Source organism: Chelonia mydas, chromosome 22 (assembly GCF_015237465.2).
Source record: "Chelonia mydas isolate rCheMyd1 chromosome 22, rCheMyd1.pri.v2, whole genome shotgun sequence".
NCBI lineage: Eukaryota > Metazoa > Chordata > Testudines > Cheloniidae > Chelonia > Chelonia mydas.
Window position 1 is genome coordinate 18,423,525 of NC_051262.2, and position 21,310 is coordinate 18,444,834.

The 21,310-nt window shown below is 44.1% G+C and overlaps 2 protein-coding genes across 9 annotated transcripts in view; both read left to right on the plus strand.

Annotated features, from left to right (window-relative positions):
- UBE4A (ubiquitination factor E4A) overlaps positions 1 to 11,464 on the plus strand; it is a 30,859-nt gene extending 19,395 nt beyond the window's left edge. For all 8 annotated transcript variants that reach the window (XM_037882420.2, XM_043534182.1, XM_043534181.1 and 5 more), the window contains 8 exons: positions 1,469 to 1,656; positions 3,366 to 3,466; positions 3,593 to 3,706; positions 5,466 to 5,640; positions 5,774 to 5,954; positions 6,860 to 7,007; positions 9,044 to 9,201; positions 10,202 to 11,464. In XM_037882420.2, coding sequence (XP_037738348.1) covers positions 1,469 to 1,656; positions 3,366 to 3,466; positions 3,593 to 3,706; positions 5,466 to 5,640; positions 5,774 to 5,954; positions 6,860 to 7,007; positions 9,044 to 9,201; positions 10,202 to 10,340 — 1,204 coding nt within the window. In that variant the 3' untranslated portion in view covers positions 10,341 to 11,464. The remainder of the gene's footprint in view (positions 1 to 1,468; positions 1,657 to 3,365; positions 3,467 to 3,592; positions 3,707 to 5,465; positions 5,641 to 5,773; positions 5,955 to 6,859; positions 7,008 to 9,043; positions 9,202 to 10,201) is intronic.
- A 1,549-nt stretch (positions 11,465 to 13,013) lies between these two features.
- ATP5MG (ATP synthase membrane subunit g) lies at positions 13,014 to 20,159 on the plus strand. Its single transcript, XM_037882430.2, has 3 exons — positions 13,014 to 13,326; positions 17,558 to 17,718; positions 19,971 to 20,159. The coding sequence occupies exons 1-3, from the start codon at positions 13,263 to 13,265 to the stop codon at positions 20,067 to 20,069; spliced, it is 324 nt and encodes a 107-aa protein (XP_037738358.1). The 5' UTR covers positions 13,014 to 13,262; the 3' UTR covers positions 20,070 to 20,159.
- Positions 20,160 to 21,310: the final 1,151 nt, after the last annotated feature.

Consider the following 21,310-nt stretch of genomic DNA (forward strand, 5'->3'; position numbering starts at 1 on the left):
GATGGAGATGTGCTGACCTCGTCTATTGGAAAAGCACCTGAAAAATACTTCCTTTTGTTGTTCTACTACTACCATGGTGCCTCAGACAAGGAAACAAATGGGTATTGTGTGTGTAAAGCGGAACTTGGTCTTAGTGAGCACCACTTGTGACTGTTTGTTTGGCTATGGATCAAAAATTACGTCCCAGAATCCGTTGGTGCTAATGTGTTTGCCCCTCATTTACACTGATCACTGGGGCTTTTGATTATAAGGGTCAGACTGAAAGAAATTTCAAACCAGACTTTTATTTCCAAAGACAGGAAATAATTTTGCACCTTTTTGTTGCTGTTCAGCTGCAGGTAAAGAACGTTACAACTAAGGGCCAGGCCAGTTAGAGTTATAACCTTAGTGACCTGCTGGGGCACTAGGGGACAGATGTTCAGAAATGAGCACTTGCAATTCCAGGTTAAGTCACTGGGAGCTGCAGGTGCTTGGCACTTTTGCAAACCAGGCCCCACGTACCCAGTAGAACTTGTGCTGTCTTTGAAAAAAGGAGATTTTGCTTTATGTTCATGTCTGATTTGGGAAATTTCCTGTTTTATGCAATTGGATGTTTTGCTAATGATCAAAACGGGTTGTCTAGATTGGTCTATCTTAGTTGTTTCTGAAACATCTGTTGCCTTGGTGCTTGTTGCCTTAGCACTGAACAAAATTATGACCAGCATTATTGATCCTTGTGGTAAGGTATCATTGTGTACACTGTGGTCATGCTATTCATTTGTTAATATTTGTGTGTGCATAATTTTTTCACGGGAACAACAGGAGCAGGTAAACTCCATCTTCTCCTTGGGATGCTATTTGCAACTGCCCAGCATGGGAGTTGGGAGACCTGGGGTCTGTTCCCACTTCTTTCCCTGACTCACTCTGCAGTTTTGGACAGGTCACTAAACCCCTGTGCCCCACCTCTATAATGGGGACAATAATGCTTACCCACCCTTGCTGAATGCTCTGATATATTCGTAAGAGCACTCTGTAAGTTCAAAGTACTTCTGCTGTTCTGTAAATAGGAGACAGAGGCATTAGACAGGTTCAGCACATAGCTGATATAGCAGAATGTTTGCCACCAAAATACATTTGGGCTAGGGCAGAAGAGCCACAACTGATGAGCAAGCACAAACGTGCAGTTGTATGCATCACTGAGAGAATGTTCTAGGAGGGATGAGGCCAAAAGCTTCAACCTTCACTCCCTTTGTAACCTTTCTGTCTGAGGTTTAACCCCTAGTTACTGAGAACGACCATGGCATGCTGTTAGGAATGCAAGTGATAGGTCAGATGCTTTCAGTTATGTCAGAAGTTTGGCTGCACAAGTGTAGTGGTGTTAGCCAGTCCTGCCCCATGTGGATGGCCACAATCTTTGGGATTCTCTTTGGTCAGTCAAAGAGAGCAGTTTGCTCTAACCTGCCCTATTATATCTGTTTTTCTTTCCCAGGATGAAGAATCCTCACCTGCGAGCCAAGCTGGCAGAAGTGCTGGAAGCAGTGATGCCTCACTTAGATCCAGTCCAGAACCCGCTTGTCTCCAGCATGTTCCATCGCGAGCGAGTGTTCTGCTCCTACCAGCACGCTGCCCATCTTGCAGAGGCACTCATCAAGGTCTTTGTGGATATTGAGTTTACAGGTAAACAGGGAAGGGGAGGGGTTTGTCTCTAACCCTGAGAAGAATCTGTGGGAGGATGTCTGCAGGCTTTGACGTACCTTGTTCTATTGACAGTGGTGCACCAAACCTAATCTATTCAGGCTTGGTCAAATCCATTAGGCAGATGGCATTTTAGCAAAAATGCAGCTATTTTGGATTGCTGATACGTGCAAAACTGCAACATATCAGGAAAATAGATGCTCTGGAAAGCTACATTTCATGGTCTAATCAGGTCTATTAACATACTTATCTAGCTGTGCCCACTAGGGGTTCCATCCTGCTCCTATTGAAGACAGCAAAACTCACACTGGTTTCAGCATGAGCCTGTTCAGCTGAGGGGGAAACAAGCACATTTCCATGCTCACAGACCATCCATAGGTGGCTTTTCTCAGAGGCCCCTCCTAGACACATTTGTATTCTGACTGCCCTACATCCCAGCCACCGTCCTAGCCAGGATTCTCTTCTCCCGCTCGATCACCTCCATCAGAGAGGGAGAGTCACTAGGGTGCAGAGAGAGGTGCTCCCCCTTCCTCTCGCAACCAGAGTCTAAGTATGCTGCCTCCACAGCATTTCTGGCCCCTGCTTCCTGGACCTGGGACTCTGCATTCCACTGGCCCTTGCACACTAATTGTGTACCCTGACATTGTGCTCTAACGGAATTATCATTTATTCAGAGTCCTCATCCCTAAGAGGTATCCAGCAGCTCAGTAGAGTGAATCAGCACTGTTTGCCTTACATGCTTAATGGTTAATCCAGCTCCCAGTGAAATCAGTGATAGCCTTGCTACTGATGTCCATTGGAACAGGATCGAGCCCTTTGTCTGCTGGGGGATGATTGATGCTGAGTGCTTCAACTTGGTTGCTTCCTGTGAGCTGACAGTCAGCACCTGTGCTATTGCAAACCATTGCCAGGGAAGTGGTTTCTACAACACAAACCCAGTGAACTCCCAAGCTGCTGTTATTAACTGGGATGAAGAACAGGAGTACTTGTGGCACCTTAGAGACTAACAAATTTATTTGAACATAAGCTTTCATGGGCTACAGCATACGCTAGAATAACTGGGATGCTTATTCTAAGGGAAAATGGAGCAAAAGCATCTGATGTATCAGTCACTTTTTAAAAGTCTGTCTTACTTTCAAAGGCTCTAGCGTTGGCCTCTTTCCTGTTTCTTTGAGGTAAACAGGCCTGAAAATCAGGGCCGTTTATCTCCCCTGGAGTTTAACAATTCCTTTAAAATAGTACAGGAACCTCTCAGATGTCACAGAGTCCTGTCATCTTCCCCAGACTGAGCCAGACTGGTTGCCTTAGTTGGGTAAAATTCTCCAAGTGCATGTAAAGTCTGTATAAGATAAAGTCCCTGGGCTCTGTGAAGCTTATACAATATTGGAGCTGCATAGCAAGAAAAGATTAGGCAACAATGAGTCCAGTGATGATGGCAAGTTTATATTTGAAAGTAGCATTTAATTGGCTCTTGCTTCCTGACTTTGGCTGTGTTTCAGGAACTTGCTGTGAAAGTTATTCCATGCTGAGCACGGTGCACTGTGAAGTCAGCTTTTGAGTTTTCTCAAGGAAGTGAGCAAGTGTTGCTCTCCGGTGGCCTGATGCTAAGTGTGAACTGTAGAGAGGTTAAAAATACAGTGCCAATGCTTGCTGCTGAATTGAAACTTCCTCTCCCTTTTGCTTTTTTTTAGGGGATCCCCATCAGTTTGAGCAGAAGTTTAACTATCGTCGACCCATGTATCCCATTCTCAGGTACATGTGGGGGACAGATTCATACCGGCAAAGTATAAAGGTAAGCTAAGATAAACACATCAGTAGTTTGTTTGGTTTGTACAGTGCTGTATCAAGTGTTGAGTTGTGTCCTTAAGTTTGAACTGTGGTGGAGCATTAACTCATCATTTCTGTGTGTGACTTGTAGGGTCTGGCTGATTATGCCTCGAAAAACCTAGAGGCAATGAACCCTCCTCTCTTCCTACGCTTCCTTAACTTGCTCATGAACGATGCCATTTTCCTGTTGGATGAAGCCATACAGGTAGGGCTTGGAAGGCGCTCTAGCTGTGACACCGGAAGCAGGCACAGCTCTTGTATTTGAGATGGCTGATTAAAATACCAGACCTATATCGCAAGTGAAATTAGGCTCATCCTAGCTCCTAGTGATGTCTGTCTACATCAGATGCTCTCCAAGCAGTTTGGCAGAGTTCAGCTGCATTGATCATCTGCTCAGGAGAAACCAAGAGGTGGAATAATGAGAGGTGCTGGAGGGCATGATCGAAGGACATTGGCAGAACTGTGTTGGGACCTGGGACTAGAACCCCAGGGCTCTTGCAGACCAAGATCAGTATTGGGTTGGTGAGGCTGGAGGGAGGGAGGAAGCCAAAGCAAAAGAAGGTTTTTCAGGTCAGGACTGAAGTATATTGGCACAGTCGTGAGGAAGTCTGCCTTTTGCGTATCTGAACTATAACTGGCTCACATGAGTCTTCTTGCAGTTTGCAAAAAGAAAAGGAGTACTTGTGGCACCTTAGAGACTAAAAAATTTATTTGAGCATAAGCAGTTTGTGATTACCAAATCCTTCTGGCTTCCTTTGCAAAAGCCTTATTATCTTAACAGGTGCTGCTGTCTCAAGACAGCCTTGTCCTTTGGGCTTACAAGGCATCAGACCCAGATGAACTTTTGTCCCCAGCGTGTGATTATTTTCTAACCACACCTTTTGGAGCTGCTTCTTGCTACTATAAAAAGGACCCTTTGTTTGGAGAGTTCAGCTGTATGTCCCGTGGTGGAAGTGTGGGCCTGGGGATTAGCAGATGAGTCAGGCAGCGTAGGCCTGTTTGAATGTTTATAGGTTCTTCCTAATGTTGCTTGTGGTTTAAATGAATGTTCTGTGTTTTCGTTTGTTTAAACATATGTGGCCATGGGAGCCTTGTGTAAACTAAGAGAGAAGAGCTCCTGTCATTGCAGAGTTGGCTTGCTGTGGGACTTGTTGTGACCTGGAACCCTGCTGTGTGAGGTTCACTACTGGGAATACAAAGAGATCCACAGCTGCGAAGAAACTTAAAAGTTACTTCCATGTTATGGCTGAATCTTATTTAACCCCCAAAAATGAAATCCTTGATTAATCTGCTTCACTCTTTACTCAATCCTTCTCCACGCACCTACCAGTTTTTCTCTCCTAGTTTCCCTGATCCTTTTTGAGGCCCCATGTAATTGTTGCTGCTGTCTTGTTCAGCCACAGTGAACTAAACTCTCTTTGGAATCTATCGGTCAGCACTTCTGCTCGTAGTAGGAAGCTCGTGAGAACTTGTGCTGACCTGGCAAAGGAGAGGCCCAGTCTGGAAATTTCAGTTCTGTTATGCCTGGCACCCAGAACTTCAACTGATACCCTGGGCTAATTTATTTCCTTTCTTGGTTTTGATTTATTTGTGTAATTGGTGTTGGTGACAAATACCCAACTGAAAGTACCAGAGACTTAAACCCTCTGTTTATCTACAAACCACATTGATCACAGGCAGCAGTAGTTAAGGCTTCCCCCAAACTGCTCTGTCAAGGGGCTTCAGCCTACCCTCAAGGAAAGAGAGGAGTGCCCCCATGGTCCAATTCAACCCAGGTCCTCTTTCCTGGGGTTGCCAATTTTGTAGTGATGTTTCTCTGATGTGCATGTCTGCCTTCTAGGAGACTTCCCGAGACCTACTGAACTCATGGAATGATTTCCCATCTGAGAGGAGATGAAAGCATTCTGAGCTTGCCAGGTTTACTAAGCAGACCATAGCTCACTTCCTCTGCTTTATCTTTACAGTACCTTAGTAAAATAAAAGTTCAGCAGATAGAGAAGGACCGTGGTGAGTGGGACAACCTGTCCCAGGAGGCTCGTCGGGAGAAGGAGTCCAGTCTGCAAATGTTTGGTCAGCTGGCTCGCTTCCACAACATCATGTCCAATGAAACCATCGGAACCCTGGCCTTTCTGACCTCAGGTATGGACAGCAAATCCTTCTGGCTGGGAATCGGAGAGTGGCAGTGGTTGGGGGAGCTTTGCCTGGTTTAAGGGGCTGGTGCAGAAGGGCTGATTTATTCTGATGCTCAGAGAGCTGTTGGCTTCTGTTCCAGAGATTAAGTCCTTGTTTGTGCACCCTTTCCTTGCTGAGCGCATCATCTCCATGCTGAACTACTTCCTGCAGCACCTGGTTGGTCCTAAAATGGGAGCGTTGAAAGTCAAGGATTTCAGCGAGTTTGACTTCAAACCTCAGCAGCTCGTTTCCGACATCTGCAACATCTACTTAAACCTTGGGTATGTGAGGGTGTGAGAAGCTGCAGGGGGGCAGCAGTCCTGGAGAAATAGGACCCCTGTTACAGAATGGATTCATGTTGTGCGGTGGCAAAGAAAAATTATTTCTGGGTATTTATCCCGGTAATTCCATTAGCAGGACGCTGCAGAGGGCCAAATTCTATCCTGAGTTGACTGCAGTCAGCATAAATCCAACCGGAAATTATTTTGGGTTCTAAAACTTGTTTTTAAACCATCACCCCTCATCTGAGCAAATAAATGTTTAAGGCTTTAAAGAGGGACTCCAAATAATGGAGAGTCTGTATATTAAGTATAGCAGACTTTTCTGTAGGAAATCTGGCAGGTATAATGCCATTTCATGTGATATATGTAGTTCTGTTTACATTGGGAGCTGAACTCTGCAAGCTGTGATCGTGTTTAAACATGGTGGTGGTTAGCAGAGTTCTCTCACAATCCCCTGGCCAGTGTGTTGTGTGGTGGTTTTGTATGTTGTGAAAATGTATGTATGTCTTTTTTTTTTTTTTTTTTTTGAAAATCATGGTAGCCAAGCTATGCTATACACTGGCTTCTTGTCCCTGGTAGGATATAACACATTTTATATTTAAAACACCCACCCCCAAATGATCCATGCTAGCAAGGGAAAACACCTACAACCCTGGCAGCAGTAGCAGAGTTTAAATATTGTTGTAGCTATTGTAAAACCTATCCCAGTGTGGAGACCAGCTAGAAGAAAAGACTTAGCTGTTATGGAGAGGAGTCTTTCTTTCACTTTGCCATCTCCTGTATATGTTTACTGAAGTAATTCAGTTGTTGTGCGGGTTGATGTTTCTGTAGCCTAGCAAATCAATCACTCCTTTTTCACAAATGTCAACTCTTACGTTCTCTTTCTTTTTGCAATTGTGCTTCAGCGATGAAGAGAATTTCTGTGCCACGGTGCCCAAGGATGGGCGCTCCTATTCGCCGACACTGTTCGCTCAGACGGTCAGAGTCCTAAAGAAAATCAATAAGCCTGGCAACATGATAGTGGCTTTCAGTAACCTGGCTGAGCGGATCAAGGTGAGAGGAGTAAGAGGGGAGGAGGACAGTGTTGGTGATTTCATCCATTTATCGATGGTCCCTCTAAGCAGAGTTCTCTATTAATATTTTACTATGAAAGTTCTTGAATTTGCTCCTCAGCTCCTTATCTGATTTATCTCTCTCCTTCTCCCGTGGCCTTCAATTGTTGTTCTCCCCCCACCCCCACCCCCCAACACCCACTCACATTCTTCAGTCTCACTCTGGCTCCCAGTCCCACTATACCTCCCTGGGCTCCTCATCCATTCCCAGTGTCGTTCTGTCCCAGGACTCCATTTCCCAGTTTCTTTGCCCTGGCAGTCCCACTTCTCCCCCACCACGGTGCATCCTGGCTTCTTGTCAGTTTATCTCCTGTTCCCCCATCCATTGGTTTCCAGTCCCCTTGCTCAGCCAGTCCTTGTCTCCTCCCACACCCTGACTCCCAGCTTCCCTCTCCCCTCCAGTCTGTCTCCCCATCCTCCTTGTGCCAGTCTGCTTCCCCCACCTCTACAGGGTCCATCTCTTGTCCCCCTCTGCATGCAGACTAAGCAGCTTCCTCTTACTCACTGCCTGGGCGGCAGTAGCAGCAGGGTCATTGAGACTATGTCTACACAGGGATAAAAGGCACACGTCTGGCTGGGGTCAGCAGACTTAGGCTCGCAGAGCTGAAAAATCATTGTGCAGACTTTCGGGCTTGGGCTGGAGCCCAAGCTCTGGGACCTGGCGAGCGGGAGGGTCCCAAAGCTTGGGCTCCAGCCTGAGCCTCAATGTCTACACAGCAATTTTTAGCCCCAGTTTTGGGTAAATTCCTGCTCAGATCCAGGCTGTAGCATGTCCAGTGCAGACAGAATCTTCTGGGAATTTAGGTGCTAATATCTAAGAAGTCTCTAATGAGCATATGTAAACTGCAATTTTTCCCCAAGGTCAAATGTGCGCAGATTCTCACAAGGATGGCAAAAGGCATCTCGCTGATACACAGGCCAGCCCCCTGCCAAATTTCAAGTCCCATCTCCAAAGTGTGGTGGTGCTAGAGCTTTTCAAAGAAAAGCTTGCCAGAATATTTTAACAGGGGCATAACAACTTATTTTTCTAGCCTCATCCTTGGAGATGGCTGAGCCATTTTGGCTGAAATTCTCCAAAAAAATTAAGCCTGAGGCAGACACCTGCCATGTAAAATTCCAGCCCAAACAGTTCAAGATTGGCAAAGTTATAAACAGTGTAAACAGGGTCTTACTATGTGAAGTGTTGGGCAACTTGAACAATAGGTTAAGAATACCATCCCTGCTTGTAATATGTGTACATAGCTTTGTAAACATGCATGGTGTTTTTGCATCAGGGATCGTCTTTTATTGGCTTGTAAGAGGTTAGTCTACCTAGACAAGACAGTATGCTGTAACAGCTTCTGGAAACCCCCTCAGAGCTAGTCAGTCTCCGCATCAGTGCAGGTTTTGGTGGAAAGTTACAACCATGATGCTGCTCAGTAGTGATAGCCATGCTCTTCCAACTATGATGCTGGTCAGTAGCAATGGCTGTGCTCCTTCTAAAGCTTCCACCCCCGATTTTGCCCTAAGAAGCTTCTGTCCAGCTAAGGGAAAGCTGGTAACTCCTGTCTTCCAATAGATAGATAGTTATATTCTTGATGCTTTTGCTGTGTCTGAAACTGAAACCAGGAACTGATTTACATTTTGATAATACTTTAACAACTGTAACTATGCAAATTAAAGAACCATTAGACTTCAGGAGTTTGCGAAGCAAAGCTGTGTGCCCAGTGTTTATTTGCATGCCACAGCTGTGTTGTGTCTTCTGGGTTCCTGCAGTTTCTTAGCCATGCTGATATCTGAGCTCTGGATATAAACCAAAAGGTTTGATAGAGCATCCAGTTATGTTCATGGACACATTCTGCCAAGTACTTCGCAAGTGAGAAGTAGTGCCAGACTTTCTGCATTGCTAGGCTCTACTCCTTTGCGAATGTGCAAACTTGAGCTGCTTAACAAAGCTTCACAAAACCTAGTGTTAATAGCTGTGCATCTATCTACCAGTCTCTTGCAGACCGACAGCAGCAGGAAGAGGAGACCTATGCAGATGCATGTGATGAATTCCTTGATCCTATCATGAGCACTTTAATGTCTGACCCTGTGCTGCTGCCATCTTCCCGAGTCACCGTGGATAGGTCAACTATAGCCAGGCATCTCCTCAGGTATTCGAGAAGAGTTAATGGTGTCTGAGTGAGGAGTTAGTGATTCAGTAAGGGTTTGCTGGGGAGGGGTTGGTAAGTGTTTTTGCTCTCAGAGATTCAGGCAAGACCAAGTGGACATCCCCCATGTATGCATACAGTCTCCTTTCCAAATTTCAAGAGTCTAGGCTCTTAGCTTTGTTATATTTGGAACTGGCTTTGTAATCCATCTTTCTCTCAAAAGCTAACCATTTATCTAGCTGTGTGTAATTTGTGTGTCCTGGACCCTGTGGAATTCAGCTTTCTGAAACTTACAAGTTGCATCCATGTCCAGATTTGCGCAGACCAGACTGTTTCTCATGTTTTTTGATGGAATAAAGCACATGAGAGGTTTTCAGGCCTACAGACTGAAGTGTGTGTGTGTGTGGGGGGGGGGGAGATTAAGACTTTTTCTTTTATTTAAAGGTGATTTCAACAATGGGGAAACTGCAAGTGTTTCTTCACCCTGGTTTGTTCAAAAGTCAGTGGATAGGTTGGACAGCTTAGTGAGTACAGATAAAATCCAGAAATGTCTTCCAATAAAGCATGAGATTGCTTTTTTCATCCAAATAGTAGCACATTTCAGTCTGTCTCTAAGTAATTATCTTCTATGTGTTAAGAGTCAGAGGTTTGCTAACTGATCTGGGTTGTGGTTTGTTTTCTCTAAAGCACTGTTGTATACTCTGGTACTTGTGCTTACTGTGAACCTGATCTGCTTTCCTTGAAATTTTAGCCCCAAATGTACCACTGAGAATGTGAATGATGGTGTCGTTTCTGAAGGGTCAGTCTTCTGGGGGATGTTTGGGTGAAGCCTAATGATTATACCTAGTGGCTCATTGTCCACAGGCAGGTCTGATTCACTTGAAGGAACAGGGGCTGTGCCAGTCTTTGGTCCTTGTTTCTTGGCTTCATAACATTAGTTTTTAATCATAGGACAGTACTGTCAGAGAATGACTCTCCTTGACTTTTCCTCTCTTTCTTATAGTGACCAGACAGATCCTTTTAATCGGAGCCCCCTCACTATGGACCAGATCAGACCAAACACAGAACTGAAAGAGAAGATCCAGCAGTGGCTTGCAGAGAGGAAAAAGCAGAAGGAGCAGCTGGAGGACACATTGAAATGAACAAATGAAAAAACATCCTGACACAAATGAACAATAATTTGTTTGCGAGAGAGTGAAGTCCCCTTGCAGAGACAATGGCTGGTGCTTCAGAGAACCTGTGAATCAGCGCTACAATATACTCTGTCCCCAAGATTGCATTTAGTGCATTGCCACTAGACCGGGAGCCTCTTGTTTAGGCCCTGCCTTTTATCCCCTTCTATTTTTTGTTTCTTTCCATTAAGACGTCTCAATAATATCAGAAACCTCAACTGCACTACAGTTTCTCAGCCCAGGAATCCTAAGTCCCTTCTTGCTCTGTTGGCCACTGGTTAATTTTCTTCTGTTTGTTCTTCAGTGTTCACTGTTCTTAATGACTGTCATGTCACACATCTCAGCGGCTGTCAGCCACCACCAACAATCTCTTCCTTGTGACTGTTTCCTCTCTGTTACTGCTGCTTTAGCTCCAGACTTGTTTAAACTATGTAATGTTCTATCATATGATGATTAATGTGAAAAAAAACCTTTGTCCACAGCAGCTCTTAAATTAGAGGCTTGTGAGGATGGAAGAGGTTCTCTTATGCAATTTTGTCTGTAAATATTGGTTGTGTACAAGGGTTTGTGTTCAGCATGGTACATGGCAGTGGGGCAGCACTGAAATCAAAACACTTAGAACATTATATAAAAGTTGGATGTGAATCTCTTAGGGATAGTTGGATGATGTAGCCGCTGCTATAACAAAACTCTCACTGGGACGAGGGAGGTCGTGCTGGAAAAACATGATACTGGTTTTAGAAAAGCCTCTCACTTGGCTGTTGGGGACAGCTAATGATCTGTTACCTGCTGTTTTGCTCAAGGGGCAACCATGCAGGAACTCAACATATCCAGACACACAGGACAAGCTGTTCTCTAATTAGGGTTCCTTGAGTCTCCACATCATTTAAATTAACCTTAATTAGTAATGACCATCTGCTAGGTTTGAGAGCCTGTTGAAAACGGCACTGTCTGTGCATAGACTGTATACATATTCATACAAGTACACTATAAATCCTGCCTACATTTATACTGTACTTTGTGCATGTTAATATGTATCCAGTGTGTATATATACTTAGACACATGCTTTATCAATAAAAATGTCAAGCTTCAAGTTTCTTTGAAGTGCATATTTGGTCTTAAGATGAGCTTGTTCTGAGTGGGGGATCTGGGGCAGGTATAACTCCTCTCACTCAAGTGACACTTTCTCTGCTGTTGTATACAACTATTAAGCTGATTTTTCCCTAGCTGGTCATAACCATACCCTTCTACTGGGGACATGTCTGCAACAAGAAGTGCAGAAACAGCTGAAATTTTTATAATGAAAACTAAGAGTGAAGCTTGGGCTTACTGTGCAAGTTACCTTAAAGAATCAGTTAAAATGAGCCTACTAGATAAGGCCTTAAACCATAAGGATCCTTCCCTGAGGGTCATAGGTATGTGCACTCATGCAAACCTAGGAATACCAGAATTTGAGGCTAAATAGTTTAATATATACGTTTTATTCTTGAGGGGCAGGTGTGTGTTGGTTAGTTATATTTATGCATGAGGTAGGCTTACTACTCAGCTTATGGGAAGAGGGGGTTTTGTGCTGGGAGGGAGGGAGTACTACAGGGATGGCTATCAAGGGCATCAGGCACAAGGCAGAAAAATAAGGAATGTGATTTTTGTGGAGGCTATCTCCAGCCCAGCAACAGGGTTCTAGTTCAGAGGACTTCACCAAGATGGTCACTGAGACTTGCTATAATTGTTCTTTCCTAAAACAAAACATGGTGTAGCATTTACCTAGCTCAGGGAGTGATACGTTCATTACAAATGCCTTAGAGCTATTGAGAACATAAATGGGAAGAAATGGGGGAGTCTGAGAGTGCTAAATCATGAAAGTGGTAGGATTTAATCTTAAATTTTTCAAGTACCCTTGAGAGGGGGCAAGTGTTTTGGAGGCTAATCCCAAAACTGTAACCCAACAAGCAATTTTGTAGAAGTGGCATTTTTGGCAGTGCACAAGGCAGAGGGTTTTTTCCCCTACTGTTTTTTTTTTTTTTCTAATAGGTTTTGGCTTTGCTGACACGCACACAAATCATATCCCATAGGCCAGGGGGAGCTAGTTGTTTTTTTTTTTTGTCAATGTCCAGACTCCGGAGAAAATAACAGAATAAGTAAATAAAAAAATTTTGGGGTCCATTAGATTTGGCCTGTGGTCTGCCTATTAACTTCCCCAGCTGTAGACACATCAAAAAAAGAACTTCTGGCAAGTCTATTTTTGAAAGCTAAAGGCAAGCCTACTGCCAGCCCCTTCTAAGGCCAATCATACAGTGTCACAGAGAAGGCTCTGAGGTGTGACTAGGAGCCATCTCCCAGAATGACTCCTGTATTAGTGATACCAGCATGACTTGCTTCTTGCAAACTGCGAACCTCTCCCTGGGGTTTCTCGCTGCTGGCAAAACTGCCTGGGGGGGCTGCCCCAAGGGCACCGCGTGCCGCAGGCGTTAGCTCGCTGGCCTGGCTGGCAGCCCAAACCCTGCTGGCTGCAGCGAGAGGGCTGGTAGGGCCAGCACGTGGGCAGGGACACAGGAGCTTCTGCAGGAGGCTTCTGCGCGTGCGCCGCTTTGGCTCCCTCGAAGAGACCAGCTTTACGTTGCACGTGAGCAGCCGTTCATGGCCGATAGGTGGCCTTGGCGGGCGCCTGATCAAAATGTTGCCGCTGAAGGGGGAAGAAAATGACGATTCCCCCCCCCCCGCCGCAGGGCTGGGAGTGCGTACGGGCCGTCTGGGGGCGTAGCGAGTGGAGGCGACGTTAGGCGCGGCCCGGGCAGCCCTGACGCAGGGGGCCTTGGGGGGTCCTGCTGTAGGTGACATTCAGGCTCCGGCTCCTTCTTCGGCCGCTGCAGCTGCCGCGCGCCGGTTCCGCCATGGCCCAGGCCGCCCAGAGGCTGATCCAGCGCGTCGTCACCAAGGGCCCGCAGCTGGCGAGCGGTGAGAGCGGGCCGGGGCCGGGGCCGGGGCCGGGCGGTAGCAGCCTGGCCGGCTCTGCCCCTTCCGAGCGGGGGCGCTCGCTGCTCCGCTTAGTCCGGTGTGAACGTGGCCTCCCCGCCCAGCGCGGGGGGACCCGGTGTGGCCTCGGCTCGGGGCGCGGGGAGCGGCCTGGCTCGGGGGCGGGCGGCCGGGAGCCCGGGCCAGGCCGCCAGGCGGACTCTGAAACCTTGTTTGCGTCTTATGATCTTTTTCTGTGGTTGGTTTATCTGGAGTCTGGACCTTGGCCAAGTCCCAAATTTCTTGGCCAAATAATTCACGACCCCGCTCTAAGTTGTGTGCGTGAGACGGTGAGCGCATCGCCGGGTGCTGGCTCCGTGGGAGGCTTGGCCGGGCGGCCTTTGTCCCTGGATCGGTCCACCCGTGTCAGAGGGTCGAGGCCTCTACTTCCTTCTACTTTCTTCCGTTGCAAGAAATGGGTTTTTGTCATTGTCCAAGTGTTTCTTTCTCTCTGTATCTTGTAGCCGCATATTTTTAGCTTTAAAAAAAAAAGAAAAGCTTAAAGTGAACACTAAGTAGCTAAAAGAACAGGAGGACTTGTGGCACCTTAGAGACTAACAAACGTATTTGAGCGCAAGCTTTCGTGAGCTACAGCGAGAGGCTACATCATACTGTTCAGTGTCAGTGAAAAGGGGAAACTAAACAACCGAGAAACTTGGCTATTGCAAGATTTTGCAGGATTTTATTGATGACAAAATCTGAGTTTGCAGTAAGTAGTTACTAAATGCTAAGGGCTGGGGAAGAATAACCATAGACCAATTTCAGTTTATATCTATGATAAAGAGAATTTTTTTTGAAGTATAACTGCCCTTCAGATTAATATTTCTCAGAGGGCTTTATAAAGGAAGGTATTTTTCCTATTTTAGTGATATGAAACTGAGGTACAGATATGAAGTGATTTCCAAAGGTCATGCAGTAGAGTCCATGTATCCTTTTCCAGTTCAATACTTTATCACATGGACAAGTAAACAAAAATGGTGGAGAGAAAACGAGCTTATTATGAGCCTTTTAAATGTAAGGCCCATGTCTATCAAGGCATTCCAATTGTAATGGGGAAAGGGGTTAGAGGCAATTGATCAGATGCTTAATAGCCATATTTCCAGATATACTGAGCACCTGTAAATCTCACTGAAGTCTGAGAGGAGTGAGTGCTTAATACTTTCTGAAATCAGGCCTTTCAACCATAAGATGGATCCTCACAACATCCTCCTTCTACCCAAAAGAAACCAACCAATCCCAAACCACCTGAAATAAACCAATTTTAACCAAAACAGTAAATTAACAAAAAAAAAATAAAATAAAAAAAATAAAAATCAATCAGAACCCCCCCGCCCCCCCAAAAAAAGGGGGGGGCGGGGGGAACATGGCAGTGATTCCATTAAGTCTACTATGGATTTTGCTATTACCAGCTTTACATGTAAGGTGCACAGATGCTGTGGTGGTGAGCAGCAGTATAAAACCAAATTAGAACTGCTGTTCCCCGCCCCTACACCTGTATCTTTAAAGACAAAGACTGAGATGTACAGGGTGCGCAAACTTTGGCTCCGATATTTGATGTTAGGATGTAGTGATAAGGGAAATGCTGTGTGGTGCAGGATGTGGTGGACTGTGAGCGTAATGGATGTGACAGATAGCTATGAAATAGGGAATCAGGATAGTGAGTTGCTAATAGCAAATATATAAACTTTGTTTTTGCTAACAAGCTGTATCAGCTCTTCAGAATTCTGCCTGTTCCTCCTCTTGTTTTTTGTTCTGTGCTAGTCTTGATACCAACTTTATCTTGTACTTTTGGCTCTTTCCACTTGTAGATATCTCAGCCAGTGAGAGCTTTGTAATTACCATGCAGCTTTGCCTATATTATCTGAGATTCTTTTCCATATGAAAGATATGGTCTACTCTGTAATAGGTTTTCATTTAAAAATATTGCAATCTGCCTGTCCAGCTGGGGACAGTATCTCTAAGAGCAAAATGAAGTGTCTTGAAGAAGAATCAAAAATAGACAAGGCATGACCTATTGAGGGTCAAGAAATATTAAGGGTATTAAATATGAGGTTGTCATTAACAACTTCTTTTACTTCTGTGAGTTTAAAATAAGTGGTTCTGTTGGCGTAGTATCAAACTACTTCACAATATCCACAACTGAAAATGACTTAACTGTTGAAGGGTAAAGGGCATAAACTATATAGTCTAGACTCTAGGTTGAACATCTTTTGAGGTTTGAAGACCTTAGCTATACTCTAAATCGTGCTGCAAAACAACTATCCTGGCAGTTGAAGAAAGCATGGGATCTGGTGTAAGGGCTTTCAGTGGAGCAAAGGCCCTTGACTTTGGAATTCACTTTCTCAGTTGGTCTAACAGACTGAATTTTTGATCTTTTGGGTGCAGTGCAGAGTGTCTGTCTCTTTTTCTGAGACTTTCACTTTATGCTGGGTTTAATTTGGAGGGTGGGTTTCCCCTTTGAATTACTAATGTACAAGCATCCAATTGCACTCAGAATGCTTTTGTAAATTTAAAAATATTGATTTTTATCAAACATATGCTGAATTGAAGGTCATTTATTCTAAAACAAAAGATGGAATCCACCTTCATGAGCAAAGACTTCATTCAGCTGTGATTATAGAGACTGGAGAATTTCCACCTCAGTGTTAATTATCCTAATAGTAGAAAGAGAGGGTGTGTACTGAGACATGTATGAGAGATGTAGTTTGCAGGCCACATAGATTGAAGTTTACCTAATGTTTAATTCTTTTGCACCATATAGAACATAATTGTCAGTAGTTAAACTCTTTTGTGTTTAAACGCTCTCAGCCTATGCAGGGATATTGTCTTAGGTGTAGAATGCTGCAGGAGTTCTGATTGATTGAAACAATAACATTGTTTTCATATTACCACTTCTGCAGCTTTTGGGGAGAGGTAGTTGTGCTGCCTAACTAGGAAAAGCTTAATAAAACATGTTTCAACAAGCCCATCAATGGCTGTTAGCCAAGATGGTCAGGGATGCAACCTCATGCTCTGGGTGTCCCTGGCCTCTGAGTGCCAGAAGCTGGGAGTAGACAACAGGGATCACTTGATGATTGCCTGTTCAGTTCATTCCTTCTGAAGCACCTGGCATTAGTTACTGTCGGGAGACAGGATACTGGGCCAGATGGCCCATTGGTCTGACCTGATATGGCCGTTCTTATTAAAATGGTTTGACTAGTTTAATTCTAACATCTAATTATTCATGCTTCCAATATTGAGGCATGACATCTTAAGAATAGGAGCAACTAAAATGTCCCCTTAGAAGATTTTTATTAGTTAAAGTCCATAACACACTCTGCTGGCAAAGAACAGTGATGATATTTATCTTCTTTTTCTAATCATTATCTGGCAACTTAAATTTGTAGCTAATTGACTGACAATTCACAACCAGCTGGTAGAACTAGGTACTGACCTGGGTTCATCCATGATAAACTTTTTCATACAGGCTTCCTTGAATGGCTGAGTTCCTAGTGATACACATGTTCTGTACCTTTAATGCTGTATACAGCCTGCTTAAGTAGATTTGGATGTTGGGAGCACATTAGACCAATCATCTCCCCTGGCTTCAGTAAGCCTTGGAGTGGAATGCCAGGTGTTCATTTTCACCTAAAAACCCTTAAAGGTTTGGGACCTGGTTACTTGTGAGACTGCCTCTCTCCTTGTGAGGTGCTGCCACGGTTGAGATCAGAAGAGGTGCTTGAGCTAGAACTTCCTCAATATAAATGAGTGAGCTTCTGGCAGGGTATTCTGTGAGGAGTCTTTGATATTTGAAATCATCATCCCACACCTGGTCGGCCAGAGTCCAGATCTGTTAACCTTCTGAGCCTGCGGCTAAATCCACTTATTTCACCTTTCTAAGTTTGAGGGTTTGGGCAGTGGTGGATATATTTATGGGCAGTCCTTCATGTTCATATTGTGACTTTTAATTAATTAACAGAATAGGCAGCCAGAGCACTGGATGGTTGGTTAGAGCTGTATTTTTAAAAATTAAATAAATGCTCATTACCAAGGAGCAGCTCTGACTCTTGAGACTGGGTGCATGTTTGGTGAAAGCAGGAAATGAATGTGATGCATGAATAAATATTTGTGTCCAGCCCACACATCTGTTTCTTTTAGCCTCCAGTGGATTCATCCTGGTATTTTTCTCTTCCAGCTGCTGTGACTTACTCCAGGCCTCGTTTGGCCACATTTTGGCACTATGCCAGGGTTGAGCTGGTTCCTCCAACCCCCGCTGAGATCCCCAAGGCCATTGACAGCATGAAAGCTATGGTCAAAAGCTTTCAGTCTGGTCACCTCGCACAGCTCACAGTCAAGGTAACTGCAGGCTAAATAAGAACGGATGTGAATAACAGAAGCATGTTTCCCCTGGGGTTTCTCCAGCGATGCTGGTTAACACATTTTTAGTTGGGCTACATCTAGCAGCATAAAAAGCAACCCAGAAAGTGACTTGTGCTTGCTATTTGGACAGAACAGTTAATTTGGTAGACAAGTTGTTGATAAAGCCAGGCTGAACCTGTGCTCTCAGTGAGCTCATTCTGTGACAAAAAAAGTTTGACTGGACAAACATCACTTCTGCCTCATGGTGGCTTTTTCCCTAGTGAGTTTTTATACACATTTTAGTATGGCCAGCTGTTGATCTTTCCACTTTGTGTGGGCAGCTGCCTTATTGTCAAAGGGACTTCTGAATGCACTGTCACACTTCTAATAGAAATATCAACGTAGCCAGCCCAACATGTAGTGTGGTATGAAGGGATATTGGATAATTGACTAGTTTGGAATTGCTGCTTGACCTTTGCAATAACAACCAAAAGCTTAAGGCTAGTTTTAAAACACTGCTACCTTCTACAGTGCAAAGAGGAGGGGTGGGGCTATGTTCTGTTCCTGCTAAGGCAATGGTTCTCAAACTATTGTACTGGTGACCCCTTTCACATAGTAAGCCTCTGAGTGTGGACCCCCCTTATAAATTAAAAACACTTGTTTATATATCTAACACCATTATAAATGCTGGAGGCAAAGCAAGATTTGGGGTGGAGGCTGACAGCTCGTGACCCCCTCATGTAATAACCTCGTGACCCCCTAAGGGGTCCCGACCCCCAGTTTGAGAATCCCTGTGCTAAGGGCTGTAACTCTCTTCTGGGTTTGGCTCATAGATCCATTTTTTTCCCCTAAAATATTCTATCCTTAATAGGAATGTGGGCATTGACAGGCTGGTCAGACCAGTAGTTCTCCTAGTCCAGGATCCTGTCGCTGATGGCGACAAGTACTAGATACTTAAGAGGAAGGTGAAAAAACCTAGAGTTGGGTAGCTATGTGATAACCTGTCCCACGGAAAGTTGCCTTCTAACTCTTAGTTTTTAGATAGCGCCTTATTCCCTTCCCAACTCTTGCAAATATCTATTACAAATTTGAATATTCATGTCACCCATGTAAATAGCTCTGTCTCAATTAGTTTTTAACTTGCTGCTTTTCAGTTTCATTGAATGTCCCCTTGTTCTTGTATTGCACAATGGGGTTAGTCTCCAGGCGCTTCTACAATATAAATAATAAAGCAAGGTCCAACAAACCAGTAATTTCTAGGCCCCTTTTCCAACTAGAATACCCCCTTCTTGATCTGTAAAGTCATTCAGTAATAGACTTCTTTCCCTTAGGAATGGGAGTGCAAAATGAAGACTAGTTCTCTGAACTTATTACCTGCAGATCTGGTTCTTTAATTGCTGAGTCCAGGTCTTCTGATGGATGCCCCTTTAACGCTTCACATTTAAATCTCTCTTCCTGAAGTTACCTCCAGCATTTTGAAAACCTTGTTCATTTATATAGTGTCAGTCTTCAAAATAACTTTTTAAATAAAAATGGGTCGTCTTTGCTTCAGAATTAGCTAAAAAGCAGAGGTCTGATCTTATGATCCTGAAGCATCGCACGTCTGCTGCATGTTTCTCTGGAGTCTGGCAGATACAGGTTAAGAGCTGCAGGTATTTTGTGTACAGGGTAATATTTTCCAGGAACTTATTGAACCACTGGCATCCTAGCTTAAAAACCAATAGAGCTGTTGTCATTAAGGAGTGAAACACTTGGAGAATTTGTAGGTTAAGTGTTGAATAGCATTTTTAATGTAACAGTTTTTCATTTCTTAATCCTACCACTTCTAGTAGAGCATAGATGTTTTTTTGGCAGCCGGCTTTTCTTCAACATCCATTCACGTGACTCAAATGTCAGTAGGTACCAGATCTGCCCACCAGTACTGAACAGCTATTTCATAGGTCTAGTGTATTGCTTGGCACTAAAACTTGGATGGTCGTTTCAGTATTTATGCTTTACAGTATTCTCTTTGAAGGGCTCTGACAGCTAAGCTGTAGTTAAGACTTGAGCGCACGTTAGTATGTACTATGATTGCGTGGGTGGGGGAGAGTAAATTGTTAATAGCATTCTTTGCTTTAGCTAAAGATGCTACCTCATTAACATGGGTGGCTTTCCTGCCATCACAACCGAACTTTGTGTATGGTTGACAAAGCAAAGGGAGACGTTACTGCAACAGCAAACATTCTAAATTGTGGCTTTCTTTCTTTCAGGAAGCTCTGAGGAACGGTTTGGTGGCCACAGAGGTGCTGATGTGGTTTTACATCGGTGAGATCATAGGCAGAGGCAGCCTGATTGGATACAATGTTTGAAGACTAATCTTTAGTAGTCTTATGTTTCACTTTTTTGTCCCCTAAGTCTGTAACAGTATTTGACAAAATAAAACCAGGAAATGATGTGGAGTTGTGGTGGTCTCTGTTAGTGGTGTTTACAGTGTGAGCTTGTCCCCGTCCTGTTAGCATTGCCAGCTGTGCAGAAAGGGTCAGTTAGTATCTAGCTGCGTGGAGGCCATCCCTCTTCAAGCATTACCACACACAAGGAAATAGTTATACCCCTGTGCTGCTTTCATAACACTTGAAAATGTGAATCTTTTACCATACCAGGTTAACTTGGATTGAAACTTTTTTTCTGGTCATTTAGGACTAGTGCTTGGGAATGTCTACTGGCTATGAAACCCTTTTGTTTGGTCTGCTAAAGTGTTTATAGCTGGGGATTGTGATCCTCAGATCTGTATCACACAAGCTGCATTTTTTATTTTGATGCTGACAGTTTTAGCAGCAGATGTTACAGAAACAGTAGAAGCCAGTGCTTTAAACCATGAGACAGCAACTTGGCACCCCAGATTTATCAAATGGTATAAAGCATTTTCTTTAATTCTCCCAGGCTGAGTTAAAATATGTCAGGTATACGTAAAGAGCTGGAAAAAGAAGGTAATCCAAATAGGCCTCTAAAATCTTACCTCACAACCCGATAGGTGCAAGTCATCCAATAATCAATAGTCTTGCTGTGTTCATCTGAGAGGCTTTCTGAGATACTAGTACAAAAACTTCCTCACTGTATGATCTAACCCATATGGTTAACTCTACAAACTGTACCTTTCCCTACTTGTTTTAAAATCAGGCAGAATGCTTGATAATGGCACTATCTCTTTGATGGGACTTATTCTTTACTATTTATATTGCCATAGAAATAGAGTTTCTATTAAAAAAACAAATCAGCTGCTTTTCCTTCTTTTAGCAAGACTAGTAGTGGCTCAACTTAAAATCACCTGTTAAGCCTTCTGCAACCAGGCCTGACTGCTAGTCAGATAGAATGGTGACAAGTTTCAGGGTAGCAGCCGTGTTAGTCTGTATTCGCAAAAAGAAAAGGAGGACTTGTGGCACCTGAGAGACTAACCAATTTATTTGAGCATAAGCTTTCGTGAGCTGTATGAAATAGCTGTAGCTCACGAAAGCTTATGCTCAAATAAATTGGTTAGTCTCTAAGGTGCCACTAGTAATCCTTTTCTTAATGGTGACAAGTGTTTCTCTCCATCAGAACTTCATTTAATACA

Excerpts from the sequence above, each read along its gene's own strand:
- ATP5MG (XM_037882430.2), top strand. The coding sequence starts at position 13,263 with ATGGCCCAGGCCGCCCAGAGGCTGATCCAGCGCGTCGTCACCAAGGGC. Across the intron at positions 13,327-17,557 it reads GGGCCCGCAGCTGGCGAGCG|CTGCTGTGACTTACTCCAGG; the intron begins GTGAGAGCGGGC and ends TTTCTCTTCCAG. Across the intron at positions 17,719-19,970 it reads TCGCACAGCTCACAGTCAAG|GAAGCTCTGAGGAACGGTTT; the intron begins GTAACTGCAGGC and ends TCTTTCTTTCAG.